Raw genomic sequence first — 15895 nt, forward strand, 5'->3', positions numbered from 1 at the left:
TCGGAGGCTCTTCCCTACGAAGAGCATAGTCATGGTCTGCACACCCTAAGTTAAAGAGAATCTTATCTTTCCATTCTTTATAGTTGTCACCACTTAACAAATGAACTTCAGATACAGTTTCAGATATCATTACTGCTGCAAATAATAAATCATGCTAACATTACTCAACTTTAAATAGGCACATCAAAATCCATAACATATGATAATACATGCCAATGCAAGTCATATCAAAATAAATATGAATCATAGTGTCATTAAAATCTACCTGTGAGCAAAGATTTTAACACACATAATATTCACTATACTAACTAAAGTATTGAAACTAGAAAATAAAATACTGCTTCTTAATACCTGTAGGCTAATTAAGAAGTAAGAAATATTTTCTATTTCAATCTAATTATATGTGAATAACATAATAAATTCCTGTGGGTAAGTTTATTATATAATTCACAATAATTACAAATATATCATATTAATATTTATGTGATCTCTTTAAATATAATTATTATCAAGGATGCTGTGGCTACTTCTCAATAAATCATATATTAATCACAATATGATATGCAGCGGAAGAATTTATATTGCATGCAAATATAATCATTAGATAAATAAATTCAAAAACATGATTAATATCAAAAAGTGAAGATGATCTAGTAGATAACTATTTTGCCAATATTTAGAAGATCCAAGTTCAAACTTCACTCCAACCAAAATTTGAATTTTTATAATAAAATTTAAATTTTGAAACGCAACAACTTCAACGTAAAAGTAGAAAGCATTTAATATTATGGGTCCGTTTGGAAACACCTAAAAGCTACTTTTGACTTATAAAAAGTTACATTAATAGTGTTTGGTACAATTTTTTAGATAAACTTTTAACTTTTCAAAAAGTTATTTAAGAGCTTTTGAAGAAGTTAAAAAATGTGACTTGGCACGGATTCGATGGTCCCAGAACGTTTGGACCATTAAATGGTTCCATAACAAAACATGTTTTTTAAGTTTTTCAATAACTGCTAAATAGTCTGTTTCTAATTTTAATTACAAATTAACCCCATATATTTTATTTAATTATAAAAATTATTTTTTATTTTATAAATTATTATTTTATGATACATCTATTATGTTTATTAATAATAAAAAATAAAAACAATCGATTGAATTTCAGGTTTCCCATAACTCAATCGATTTATAAACCATTAGTCACGGCACGATTCAAAATTTATAAAAACGATATGCGCGATTCAAAATTCAATCGATTGGATTATTCTATCAATCAATTGAATGCAGAAAAAAATGTATTTACGTCACATTTGAATCGATTGAATGATCATACCAATAGATTGAATGCCGTTATTAAAATGATATATGAAGATTTAATCGATTGATATGATAATACAATCGATTGCTTCCTAAAAGAAAACAAGTTATTTATTCGTGTTGATTAATCTTGAACAAATTAATTACAAGAGAAAATCGCAGATTAAGAAATGTCAATTATCCCAACGACGAACCCCTTGGAGGAAAACTCTTCCCTTGCACTGCCACAACTGTCACGGGAGAACCCCTTGTTCGTGAGCAAAGACGTGGATTGGAAGGAGACGGCAGAAGCGGACGTGTTCAGGGCTGATATGACGGGTCTGAACAAAGAGGAGGTGAAGGTTGAAGTTAAAGAAGGCGGTGTGCTTCAGATAAGCGCCGAGAGGAGCGTACAAAGGGAAGAAAACAACGGTAATGCCATGCACCACGTCGAGTGCGCCACTGGAAGATTCTCCAGGAGCTTCACTCTTCCTGCTAATGCTAGAATGGATCAGCTCAAAGCTTCCATCGACAATGGGGTTCTAACTGTCACTATCCCCAAAAACGACCTCAACCTATTGCATGCTGTTTCCAATTGACTACACCAAACTCAATCAATTTATAAACCATTAGTCATCTGATTCAAAATTTATAAAAACGATATGCATGATTCATAATTCAATCGATTGGATTATTCTACTAATCGATTGAAGGCAGAAAAAAACTTATTTATGTCACATTTCAATCGATTGAATGATCATACCAATCGATTGAATTGGAATATACTATTAGTCACGTACAAAATTCAATCGATTGTATTATCATACCAATTGATTAAATCTTCATATATAATTTTAATAGCGGCCTTCAATCGATTGGCTAATATAAATAATCGATTGAATTATAAAAAATTTACGTTCTAGTCATCGTTCAATCGATTGGATAATATGACCAATCGATTAATTTTTGTTAAAACCATACTGCCTTGAATTTAATCGATTGTTTTATTAATCCAATCAATTGATTTTCTAAAAAACACGATTGAATTGGAATATACTATTAGTCACGTACAAAATTCAATCGATTGCATTATCATACCAATTGATTAAATCTTCATATATAATTTTAATAGCGGCCTTCAATCGATTGGCTAATATAAACAATCGATTGAATTATAAAAAATTCACGTTCTAGTCATCGTTTAATCGATTGGATAATATGACCAATCAATTGATTTTTGTTAAAACCATACTGCCTTGAAATTTAATCGATTGTTTTATTAATCCAATCAATTGATTTTCTAAGAAACACGATTTCAAAATTCTCGACAGATGTAATGGATCAAAGATAAACTTTTAATCGATTGGGATTGTCAAAAAGTTATTACGATCAATGGAAGATCTAATTCGTTATTGTTTTTGTTTTTTATTATTAATAAACATAATAGATGAATGATAAAATAATAATTTATAAAATAAAAAATAATTTTTATAATTAAATAAAATATATAGGGTTAATTTGTAATTAAAATTAGAAATGGACTATTTAGCAGTTATTGAAAAACTTAAAAAACATGTTTTGTTATGGGACCATTTAATGGTCCAAACATTCTGGGACCATCGAATCCTTTACCATGTGACTTCTCCTATTTTCAAAAGCTATTTTATCACTCCTATTTAATGCACTACTTTAAAACAAGGACTTCTATAATAACTTTCTAAACACAAAATAACTTTTTTAAAAGTTGTTATTGATAAAAGTCCTTATATTTTAATCTCTCTTTTCAAAAGAACTTATTTAAAAAGTTTAGCCAAACTTACCCTATATAACAAACAAAATTCATCCATTGAAACAAGTTGATTATGTCTTCTCTCTTCCACCCTCTTCCCTTTCTTTTTTTTCTTCTTCTTCTTTTTTTTAATATTCAAGAATAAGAAAACTTATGGGAATCATGAAAAATTATACTATTATAAAGAACAACTACGACATAAATTTAGAAAATTTCTTCTAGGAATATTATTTATTATTCACTCTTCTTATGGTACGTCAACTTTAATTTCAATAGTTTTTCTTACTTATTTCAAAATTCATACTATACATTTTTCTTTTGAAAATAATTTATCAAAATAATGCACAGTAATTAAATTTTGAAATGGCAAGGCAGAGATAATTTTATTCTGATACCACATGTTAGATATTTTATAAAACCAGTAATTTGCGTACCTCCAGCCATTGCCAATAAATTCTTTGATTTAATTTGGAACTTTCAATTCTTGAATCACAGAGAGCCAGATGGAATCAAGGTGTATTTTATTGTTCTTGTGATTAGAATTGGGAACCCAAATTTTATAAAGTTTATGATGAACAGTCGTATTCTTTCCATCAAAGAACAGACCAACTATCAATATAATAATAAATAATTACATCACCACTCAAACTAATTTCTATATTAACAAATTAGACCACAATTAAAATAAAAATTCTAACATTAAAACTATGGGATCAAAAATTTTAAAACTTTTAAAACTATTTTGAATTAAAATGAAGCACTATTTAACACAAAAGGGTAAGTATACTTTTACAGTAGTGTTCGTAATTTTCTTAAAAAATATTTTTAAGTTTATTTAATTTTTTTTAATATTTTTTATATGTGTCAAAATAATTCCTACACTAACTTTATTTAAAACGATAGGAATAAAATAAAAAATTTACAAAAATAACATTAACACAAATAAAAAATATTAAAGACAAAATTAAATGAATAAAAAATATTAGAAATAAAATTAAATAAAATTAAACGTTAATAATATTTAAAAAAACATAAATATTATATACAAAAAAATATTTTACCCAAAAATAAAAAATATGCATTTCCTTTGTTTACAATTTTTTTCATTAAAATAAAATATGTATTTTTATTTTATTTTTTTAAATTAGGAGTAAAATTATTCAAACTCAATATTTTAATATGAGAATGAAGATACTATGTCGTTTGAGTTATTGCTCGTTTGCGTGCATATCCTTGTTACACCAGATAAAGACAACAATTAAATTGTTGAACAAAATTCTCAGTTCGTTATCACCAAGTCTCCTAAGTCCTAATACTATATTAATGTTACAATTAGGTATATATCTTTACAGCTGATACAATTTTGACATTTATAAAAAAATAGTTAAGATTTATTAGAATAATATTCATTAAAGCTTAATTAATTTTTTTAATACACGAACAACAAATGCTCTTCAAATTTTTTCTAAATTAAATAAAAAATAAAAATAAAAATCCCAACCAAATTTCTTATGAAAAATCAATAAATCTAAAAATGCAACGGTAACAAATTTACAAATCAAATTTCTAAAAATTTACTATAAAATATATAATCTGTACTGATCAAATCTAATAAAATCCCTAATCAAACGATAATAAACCTGCAAATCAAATTCGAATAAACCAAAAATTAAACTTTTACAAAAAAAAAAAAAACCCATAAAACCGAGAAACCTATAAATATGTATCAAACATTGCTACAAAACAGAGGTTTTGTTTGCTTTCTAGTTTCTAGGACTAAGTAAGAGTTAGTGAAAGTTTAAATAAAAAAAAAACTATATATTAATATGAGTGGGTGTATTATTTTTAATATTATATTAAGAGAAGTATTAAGGTCCAGCAATTTTTATAATTTGTAACCATCAAGTAGTTATCAATGATTTTTTAATGGTGTGAGATTTTATCCAATGATATAGAATTACTCACTCTTTTTTTACTGGTTACATGCTTGTCAAAATTTAATAAAGTTGCTGACCAATATTTTTCCTTATATTAATACTGGTTAAAATTGGGTATTAAATTTATGTGAGGCCGTCCTTAGTTGTCCACGACACACACAGCACATATACCTTACAAGCCTTGTAAACTTCTCCGGACACTCTTATATAGGTCCATTCTGTCAATCTCAATATAATCGCATACTTAGAGAAAGTGCTTAATTAGGTTTATTAAGCATGGCTCTTTCTCGTACTCTAATAATAATCCTTGTTGCATTTTCTACCATCTTCTCAACCATAGCTGTCGAAGAATACATAGTTGGAGATGACTATGGTTGGAGAACATTATTTGATTACCAAGCTTGGGCTGCAGACAAGAATTTCTATGTTGGGGACCGGATTGGTAATTAAACTCATTCAATTCATACTTATATAACTTAGAGATGTAAATTATATTTAGAGAAGTAAGTTTATTTAATTATCAATTTATTTAAAATGATATCCAAATTAAAATGAATAAAGAAATCAATATTAAAAAAAAATAACGTTCATGACTCTCCAATCTTTTTCTTCTTATTCTATTTATAAGATGTACATGCTTTTTATTTTTATCAGATTAGAATAATATATACTTTAGTCTATTTTACAAAAATATCATTGAATAATCATTATAATATTATATATAAATTAGTGATAATTATTATTTGGTTGATAATAATATACATATATATTTATTAAGTAATAAATATATTTATTTTTAATATTTTGTTGTTCATCATGAAATATATAAATAATTTTAAATTAAATATTTTTATAACAAGTTAAATGTTTTGTATTATGTGTTAAAATATTCAAAATAAATAAAATTTATCACAATAATAATAAAGTGTATGTTATTTTAATTTTAAAAGAAAAAAAATATACATCTTAGAAATAGAGAAGAACTAGTTAAATATTATCAATGAACTATAACTCAAACGACATAGTTTTTTTAGATTGCGAGTTCGAGTATCACTTCTAACTTTGAAAAAAAAAAAAAAATATCATTTAAATATTCCTGACCTTAATTTATTGATATTTTGGCTAAATTAATTTGTCCGGTCTAATTTTAATAAAAATAATACTTTAATTTATTATATGTGTTAAATTTTAATTATTAAAAAATATCTTTAAAAAATATATTTTAAGGGACTTCCATTATTTAAATATTGTACAGGAGAAAAACATCATTTTGTCATATTAAGAATTATATACTTATGTTAATGTAGAATTGAATATGTTTATAGTGTTCAAGTATGTTCCCGGGTGGGACAACGTGGTGAGAGTGAATCCAGATGAGTTTATAACTTGTTCAGTTTCTCCTAATGCAATAACATTGAGTAGTGGAGAAGATGAGATTATATTTGGAGGCACAGGGGCAAGATGGTACATTTCAAGTATTGGTAATCATTGTAAATTGGGACAAAAGCTTGCTATATATGTGTGGCCAGCATGGTTTCCTCCATTACCTTCTCCTGCACCATGGACTCCTATAACACCTTCCGCTGATCCTCCTTATACACCACCTGCACCATGGACTCCTATAACGCCTTCAATAGTTACGCCACCTGCACCATTGACTCCTATAATGCCTCCTTCTGAACCTCCTTATGCACCATCTGCACCATGGACTCCAATAACACCTTCCGCTGATCCTCCTTATACACCACCTGCACCATGGACTCCTATAACGCCTTCAATAGTTACGCCACCTGCACCATTCACTCCTATAATGCCTCCTTCTGAACCTCCTTATGCACCATCTGCACCATGGACTCCTATTACACCTTCGGTCGAGCCTCCTTATGCACCTGCACCATGGACTCCTATAACGCCTTCACCTGAACCTCCTTATGCACCATGGACTCCTATAACACCTTCAACTGAATCTCCTTATGCACCTCAAATAATACCTACCCCAATCGCACAAGCACCACGGACTCCTGGAACACCTTCATCTTCTATATCTCCTGCACCTGCACCTTCCTCCCAGCTTCATTATGCTTCATGGACTACTAGCTTCTCCCACTTTGCTCGATCAATGCCAAAGAAACCATTCAAAATATCTCATTCAAATTTACTAGGTGTTTGAGGATGATCATATAATATTCGATTATTTAGGAAGCTATTTTTCTGGTAATAATGAGAAATATTATATAGATAAATAAAATGTATTTGTAAACATATTATAGAGTTTAGGATTTAGAATTTATTTATTACCATCAACTATTTGTGAAATGTATGTGTTTAAGTGATATCGGCCCGTATACAAATGTCTTATCATTGAAACTTCATATGTAATTAATCGTACAAAGGCTGTGGCATTTAATAAAAAATGAACATAGACAAATTTTAACGAGGGAGAGAGGTGGAGACTGTCAGGCTGAGCGACAGAGAAAAGACCATCTGGATGAACCACGTGTGAATGGAGGAGGGAAAATAGGAATGAGATAGAATGAAAGATAGAATGAAAACATGATGGACAATATATTAAGAAAATATTATACGTTGTCTAATTTTAATAATTTAAATTTAAAATTAATTATTTTAATAAATTAAATATTTAATTTTAATAATTAATTTAACTTTTTTTAAATTATTGTTCAATCTTTATATTATTTATCTATATTGTTTTTATTTTATTTTTGTTTGAGAGTCTCAACTTTTGTTGTTCATTTCTTTTTTTGTTGTTCATTTCTTTCTTTATTGTTTTTTTGCGATTTACTTCTATCTGGTCGTTATTCTTTGATATATATTTTGAACACATGATATAAATTAGAGTTGTGTTACATGCATACCACTTTCAGTCGCTATTTTCAGCCATTGTATTTATATACGTAAATAATACAAAATTCAAAAATTAAAATCAAAATTTTACTTTCAACCTCACTCTCACTCTTTACACGCGTTGAAATAACCGTTCCTCTTTCTCTTTCTCTCACTCTCACTCTCCGACACGATTCCATCCTCATTCTCCCTCTTAAGGGTGATTCTCCTTTCGCTCTCTGGTGGCACAATTTTTCTTCTTCTTTCTCTCTGGCGGTACAATTCTTCTTCACTCTCTTTTAGGAGCGGTTGTGATTCTTCTTCCTCTGTCTCAGGTGCGGTACTCTCTGTCTTAGACACGGTGTTTTCTGTCTCAAGCGTGAACTTATTCGACTGCATTTTTCTTGTTTGATTCTACAAAGTAAGCTTCTATTCCTTGTACTTCTATCAGCTTCTTCGATGGTATTTTTCTTGTTCGTTTTGAGCTTCTATCAACTTCTTCGACTGTATTTTTCTTCTTCGACTGTATTTTTTTTCTTCGTTTTGAGTTTCTATAAATTAATTTGTGTTGTGCATAGTTTGTACTCTCAAACAAAAATTTATACTAAAAATCTTTAAGTTAGGATTTTGAATTGAAGTCTTAGTTGAATAGGAGATCAGTTCTCTTTATTTTCTTCCAGCAACATCTTCGAGCTCTTGATTATTAGTAGACTATTAATTGATTATAATTGAATTTTTGTGATATGAGTTGGAGTATGTTTGATTATTATACTAAATACATATTCAGTTTTTAAAACATGATATTAAAGCATAGTTAATATCGACAATATGTTTGATTATAACTGAATTTTTGTGATATGATTTTGAATCTGTTTAATTATAACTTCTTGCCTTACCCACCTTTCAGGTTTGTGTTTAATAAGTCCTCGTTCCTTGCTCCTCATTGTGTTTTGCTCTGCTATATTACTCTGCATGCAAAGATTGAAATTCTGAAAAATGAACTGAAAGAGGAAAAGAAGGGTCATGAAGCCATTTCGGCCAAGTCTAAGGAGCTAGAGGAGCAATTACAAAGGTTAGACATTCAGCCTTTTTCATATAGTGTATCATGAACATGTTCGTATTCTACTTATTGTATTTGTGTTTAAGCTGGTAAGTCACATATCGTATTATTTTGCTTGGCAATACTAAATTACTACACATATTTTTCAAGAATCGGATGTCATTGAATCTCTGAAGTTATTTCTAATTTTTAATTCTTGTGTTAGTTACAAGTAAAAGCATAATTGCTGATAATGAACTTAGAACCAGCAAGTAAGGCTGTAATTCCAATTAAAGAAGTTTCCATACTTTGATTATTATACTAAAAATTTGATTATGAGTTGGAGTATGTTTGATTATTATATTGAATGAGTTTGATTACACTCAATATTGTTAAATAAGATAGGAAGAAGCATATAAAAAATGTGAAAGAAAGATCATAGACAAGTTCAGTGTTTGATTAATTTTATTATTATTGCTAAAATGTTTTATTATCACTTTATTGATTGCTATTTTTTGTTTTTTTTTTTAGCTACCTGTAGAGTTACCTTCGGTGTTGAGCATTACCTCTAACCAACCATATGACTTTATATCCTTATTAAACTTAATGCAATAAAGCCACCATTTGAATGAACAATAGTTTTATTTTTTTTGTAATAGATTTGTTACATGTTGTAATGAAACTCTTGCCTTTTTTTTCTTTTGTAATAGTTTTAATTTTGATTTTACATGTGGTTAGTGAATTTATACTTAACATTTTGAGTTATCTGATATTTTGAATTATTATTGATTTAGGAACATGATGATCGGATTCTTGTGTGGTAAAGAATTTCACAAATAAATTCTCGTTAAAAGTATAGCTTCTAAACCAACAAAGAATGCTATCATACAAAAATTTGGTTGTCACAAGTAACAAACCCCTATAAAAATAAACCGAAGTATTCAAATCTCGAGTCGTCTCTCAAGGAATTGCAGGAAAGTGTTCTTGTTATTGGTTATGTAATGGTATATTTTAGGGTTTTTGGATTAAGAGAACAAGAAAAAGTAAATTGCAAAAGGAGTAAACTAATAACTAGAGAAGCTCTTGGCAAGGTTTAGTGGTAAAGGATCTCTACCCTTATCACTAACCACAATATGAGAATTGGCATGGATCAATCTCATTAAATCATCCTCTACCTAGTAAAGGAAAGTTAAATGAGCTATATCAATCCAAGTCCATAAATCCTAGCTCTCCACCAATTCAATTAGTGAGAACTAGAGTCAATGGCTACCAATCATCAATTACTTGGACATTAGTAACTCAAGAGTTCCTAAGTTACCATCCCAAGTCAAGAACATAAAATCCTACTCTAACATCCTTCCAAGCATTTTGTCAAACACTTGGTAGGCACAACACAAAAGCATAGAAAAGCAATAAGAGATAAAAATTCAAACAACTAATTGAAAGCATCAATAACATAAATTGAAGAAAGCAATCATAAATATGAAATACCTCAAATTGCATTAAATAGAAAATCAGATCTAACATGAACAGTTCATAAACTAAATTGTCAACATAAAGTAATCAACAAGAAAAATAAATAAACTAGAATGCTAGAACAAATAAAAGTAGAGGAGAAACTAAATTAAAGGAACATTGAACCTGGAATTGAGAAGAAATAAACCTAAAACTAAGAGAAATCCTAAAACCTAGAGAGAGGAGAGAGCCTCTCTCCCTAAAAAACAACATCTAAAACCTAAATTGTGAATAATGAGAAGTATGTCTGATTTTCCCACTCTGCAGCCTCTAATCAGTATTTTTGGGCTTGAAACTGGGTCAAAAAATAGCCCAGAAATTGCCCCCAGCGTTTTCTGCTAATTCTGCACGTGGCGCATGTCACGCGTACGTGTCAAGTGCGCGTGCGCGTCGATGGCCTCTGTGCGTATCATGCGTCCGCGGCTGGTGCGCGTCCGCGTCCATATGGAATGCGCCAGTTTGCATGTACGCGTCAAGTACGCGTGCGCATCGATCCTTGCTGGTCAGCTCCTTAGTTTCTTGTGTTCCTTCTATTTTTACAAGCTTCCTTTCCATCCTCTAAGCCATTCCTGCCCTATAAAGCTTGAAAACACTTAACACATGGATCAAGGCATCGAATGGTAACAAGAGAGGATTAAAATTAGCAAATTTAAGGCCAAAGAAGCATGTTTTCAATCATAGCACAAAATCAGGAAGGAAAATGTAAAACATACGATTTCTATGAATAAGTGTGATAATATTTGGATAAAATCCACTAAAGTAAGCAACAGATAAATCGTAAAATAGCGGTTTATCAATCTTCCCACACTTAAATATTAGCCTGTCCTCATGCTAAGCTCAAGAGAAGCTACAAGAGAGTGAAGAAGAATGGTAGAATTTATGAGATGCAAATTATCTATATGAATGCAACTACATGCAAAAAATGATTCTACCTACTTGGTTAAAAATAGATAAACCTTTCAAGAACAAATACGAACTGGATTTCACTAATTCAAATCATAAAAATGAAGTACAAATAGACTTGCAAGAAGAAAATAGCTCATGAAAGCCAGGAACAAAGAATGGAGCGTCGAACCCTCACTGGAAGTGTATACACTCTAATCACTCAAGTGTTTGAGGTTCGATTCTCTCAATTCTCTACTAATCTTACTTTCTAAGACTTGCTCTTCTTCTACCAATCAACAAAGAATTAATGCACAGATACACATATCAAGAGGTCTTTTAAGGGTTGTAATGGGGTTAGGGTCAATGTAGGATTGTATTTGGTCAAGTGGACTAAAATCTGAATCCTTAATTAACCTAAACTCCCCACCTAACTTAGGACAATCTATGTAATTAAAATGCAAAATCTAACTACCCATTAACTATGTTTTCACATATTTATGCATCCGAATTTGATTACAACTCATATGCATTGCTGTCATTTACTTTGGGGCATTTTATTCCCTTTTTATTTATTTACTCTTTTCCTTTTTTTTTCTTTTTTTTCTTTGTATTTTTTTTCTTTTGTTTTTCTCAATGCATATGATTAAGGTATTGAATGCATAAACATGTCCTCAACATTATTTTTCACATTAGTTTTAACAAAAGTTTCCTCAGACAAGTTTAACAAAAGTTTTATTCAAATTAGTGAAATACTCTAAAAAGTTTCTTGAAAAAGAAGATATCACTTCAACCATGTAGTGGTAAAGTATGCACGAAATTTAACAAACATGAAATCAAACATGCAAATGCAACAACTAATTTAACAAAGAAAATTAAACATTGGTGTTGAGATATGATAGTAACTAACCTACGGAGATCGGTATCGACCTCCCCACACTTAAAGATTGCACCGTCCTCGGTGCATGCTAAGATGAGCAAGTGGATAAGTTGCTACAATTGAAGCTTTTTCACCAAAGGTTGTGCATATAGACTTGTCGGTTGCCCCATTGAAAAGCTTTCCCTTACCCTTCTCGGTGGCCATCCTGAAAGAAGAGAAAAAGGAAGAAAAGTAACCCAGAAACAAAGATAAGGAAACAAATAGAATATGGGTGGGTAGATGCCAAATAATGAGGATCTCAACTACATGGTAGCTACAACATACAAGTGAGAAAACAGTAGAAGCAAATGGCATATGAATAGTGCAAAAATTACAATAATGGGGGAGATAGTGTGGGTAATGAAAGACAATAGAAGTGCATATCAATGCAAATAGAATACAAGTATCATTAAAATTAGCATTGACTTATATATAATTAATAACACCCAACAGTTTAAAACAAGTCACGAAGCACCCAAATAATTCAAGAAAAGATGGAATAGTTGAATAAGAACATTTAACACCAATGGTAAAATAGGAAATTAGAAAAAGAGATAAAAATATGAATAAAATTAAGATGCAATGAAGGAAAGAATGTAAATGCAGTATGTAGAAGAGAGTGAAAGAGAATAAGGATGAGAAGGGAGGAGAAAAAAGAATTAGGATTGAGAAGGAAGTAGGATTTGGAAGGAGGGAGCAATTGAAACTGGGCGGCGCACTGATTTAGGAGAGGCGGTGGTGGACGAAATTGTGATCAACAATATTGGCTCTTTGGCATGTACACAAAACTATTGTGTCTCTTGTTCATTCAAAATCCTTATTATGGCACTGGTTGAATTCACAACTCCGTTCAACTAACCAGCAAGTGTACTGGGTCGTCCAAGTAATACCTTACGTGAGTAAGGGTCGAATCCACAGAGATTATTGGTTTGAAGCAATCGATATTTATTTTATTAATCTTAGTTAGGATGTCAACAAGGATTATTTGGATTAAAAGTGAAATTACTAGATTTGATTATAAAGATAAAAGAGGGAATAATGTTACTTGAGCAATAGAGTTATTTGTTTGTAAAGGATTGTGGAATATGTTGGAGTTCTGGAGATGCTTTGTCCTTTGATTTCAACTCTTCCTTGAATTCCTCTTCTCACACGCAGGTTCCTTCCATGGCAAGCTCTATGTAGGGTGTCACCGTTGTCAGTGGCTACTTCCCATCCTCACAGTGAAAACTATGCTCACGCACTCTGTCACAGTACGGCTAATCACCGGTTGGTTCCCGCTCCTACTGGAATAGAATCCCTCTTTTGCGTCTGTCACTAACGCCCAGCAGGTTAAAGTTTGAAGCACGTCACAGTCATTCAATCCCGGAATCCTACTCGGAATACCACAGACAAGGTTTAGACTTTCCGGATTCTCATGAATGCTGCCATCAATCCGGCTTATACCACGAAGATTCTGTTGGGGAATCTAAGAGATATTCATTCAATCTGATGTAGAACGGAGGTGGTTGTCAGGTACACGTTCATGGGTTGAGGAAGGTGATGAGTGTCACGGATCATCACCTTCTCCACAGTTAGGCGCGAATAAACATCTTAGATAAGAACAAGCGTGTTTGAATGGAAAACAAAGGAATTGTATTAAATCATCGAGACGCTGCAGAGCTCCTCACCCCCAACAATGGAGTTTAGAGACTCATGCCGTCACAAAGTATGTAATTCAGATCTGAAAATGTCATGAGGTCCCAGATAAGTCTGTAAAAGTTGTTTAAATAGTAAACTAGTAACCTAGGTTTACAGAAAATGGATAAACTAAGATAATTGGTGCAGAAATCCACTTCTGGGGCCCACTTGGTGTGTGCTGGGGCTGAGACTAATGCTTTCCACGTGTGGAGGCCTTTCTTGGCGTCAAACTCCAAGTTTTGATGTGTTTTGGGCGTTCAACTCCGGATCATGACGTTTTTCTGGCGTTTAACTCCAGACAGCAGCGTGTACTTGGCGTTTAACGCCAAGTTACGTCGTCAATCTTCGCGCAAAGTATGGACTATTATATATTTCTGGAAAGCCCTGGATGTCTACTTTCCAACGCCGTTGAGAGCGCGCCAATTGGACTCCTGTAGCTCCAGAAAATCCATTTTGAGTGCAGGGAGGTCAGGATCCAACAGCATCAACAGTCCTTTTTCAGCCTAAGTCAGATTTTTGCTCAACTCCCTCAATTTCAGCCAGAAAATACCTGAAATCACAGAAAAATACACACACTCATAGTAAAGTCCAGAAATATGATTTTTGCCTAAAAACTAATATTATTTTACTAAAAACTAACTGAAACATGCTAAAATCTACATGAAATTACCCCCAAAAAGCGTACAAAATATCCGCTCATCACAACACCAAACTTAAACTGTTGCTTGTCCTCAAGCAACTAGATGAATAAAATAGGTTCTAACAGAAATTAAGAAGTAATATATATTTTAGAGTTTTAAATGAAGCTCAGATTCTTATTAGATGAGCGGGGCTTGTAGCTTTTTGTCTCTGAACAGTTTTGGCATCTCCCTGTATCTTTAGAATTTCAGAATAATTGGCATCCTTAGGAACTCAGAATTCAGATAGTATTATTGACTCTCCTAGTATAGTATGTTGATTCTTGAACACAGCTACTTATGAGTCTTGGCCGTGGCCCTAAGCACTTTGTCTTCCAGTATTACCACCGGATACATAAATGCCACAGACACATAACTGGGTGAACCTTTTCAGATTGTGACTCAGCTTTGCTAGAGTCCCCAGTCAGTGGTGTCCAGAGCTCTTAAGCACACTCTTTTGCTTTGGATCACGACTTTAACCACTCAGTCTCAAGCTTTTCACTTGGACCTTCATGACACAAGCACATGGTTAGGGACAGCTTGATTTAGCCGCTTAGGCCTGGATTTTAATTTCCTTAGGCCCTCCTATCCATTGATGCTCAAAGCCTTTGATCCTTTTTACCCTTGCCTTTTGGTTTTAAGGGCTATTGGCTTTTTCTACTGCTCCTTCTTTTTTTTTTCTATTTTTTTTTCGCCATTTTTTTTTTCGCAATCTTTCTTTTTCACTGCTTTTTCTTGCTTCAAGAATCAATTTCATGATTTTTCAGATCATCCATAATATTTTTCGTGTTCCTCATCCTTTCAGGAGCCAATATTCATCAAATTCAAAGTACAATTTATGCACTGTTCAAGCATTCATTCAGAGAACAACAAGTATTGCCACCACATATAATTAATTATAGTCTTTATTACTAAGAACTCAAAAATATAAATTACTTCTTTATTCTTAAAAAAAATCTACTACTTTATTCATGCCTGATGATGATGAGAAAAATAAATTATAGCTTAATTGGAAATAAAATCAAAATAGATATGCTAAGTACTACTACTCCTATATAACTTCTAAGGTAAAATCCTATAATAATACTATCACAGAGTTAAAGCTGGAATTAGAACTTAACAACCTGTATTTTGGGAAGTGGATGTTCCTTTAGTCTGTGGGATGCCTTCAAGAATTAATTTCTGATGCTTCAGCTCCCTTAAGTTCACATCCTTGCTCTTCCTGTTCTCTTAGGTGCCATGATCTTAATGAGTTTTAGCTCAGTGATCATGGCAAATCACACCAAACTTAGAGGTTTGCTTGTCCTCAAGCAAAAGAAA

The 15895-nt window shown here is 31.5% G+C and overlaps 2 protein-coding genes across 2 annotated transcripts; both read left to right on the plus strand.

The window, feature by feature from the left end:
• The first annotated feature begins 1487 nt into the window (after positions 1–1487).
• Positions 1488–1895, plus strand: LOC130934459 (18.5 kDa class I heat shock protein-like). Its single transcript, XM_057864026.1, has one exon. The coding sequence runs from the start codon at positions 1488–1490 to the stop codon at positions 1893–1895; it is 408 nt and encodes a 135-aa protein (XP_057720009.1).
• A 3377-nt stretch (positions 1896–5272) lies between these two features.
• On the plus strand, positions 5273–7192 carry LOC130934460 (vegetative cell wall protein gp1-like). The gene is made up of 2 exons (XM_057864027.1): positions 5273–5464; positions 6330–7192. Exons 1-2 carry the CDS (start codon positions 5299–5301, stop codon positions 7190–7192), a joined length of 1029 nt encoding a protein of 342 aa, XP_057720010.1. The 5' UTR covers positions 5273–5298.
• Positions 7193–15895: the final 8703 nt, after the last annotated feature.

The sequence above is a fragment of the Arachis stenosperma genome, chromosome 6, assembly GCF_014773155.1.
Source record: "Arachis stenosperma cultivar V10309 chromosome 6, arast.V10309.gnm1.PFL2, whole genome shotgun sequence".
In the NCBI taxonomy this organism is placed as follows: Eukaryota; Viridiplantae; Streptophyta; class Magnoliopsida; order Fabales; family Fabaceae; genus Arachis; species Arachis stenosperma.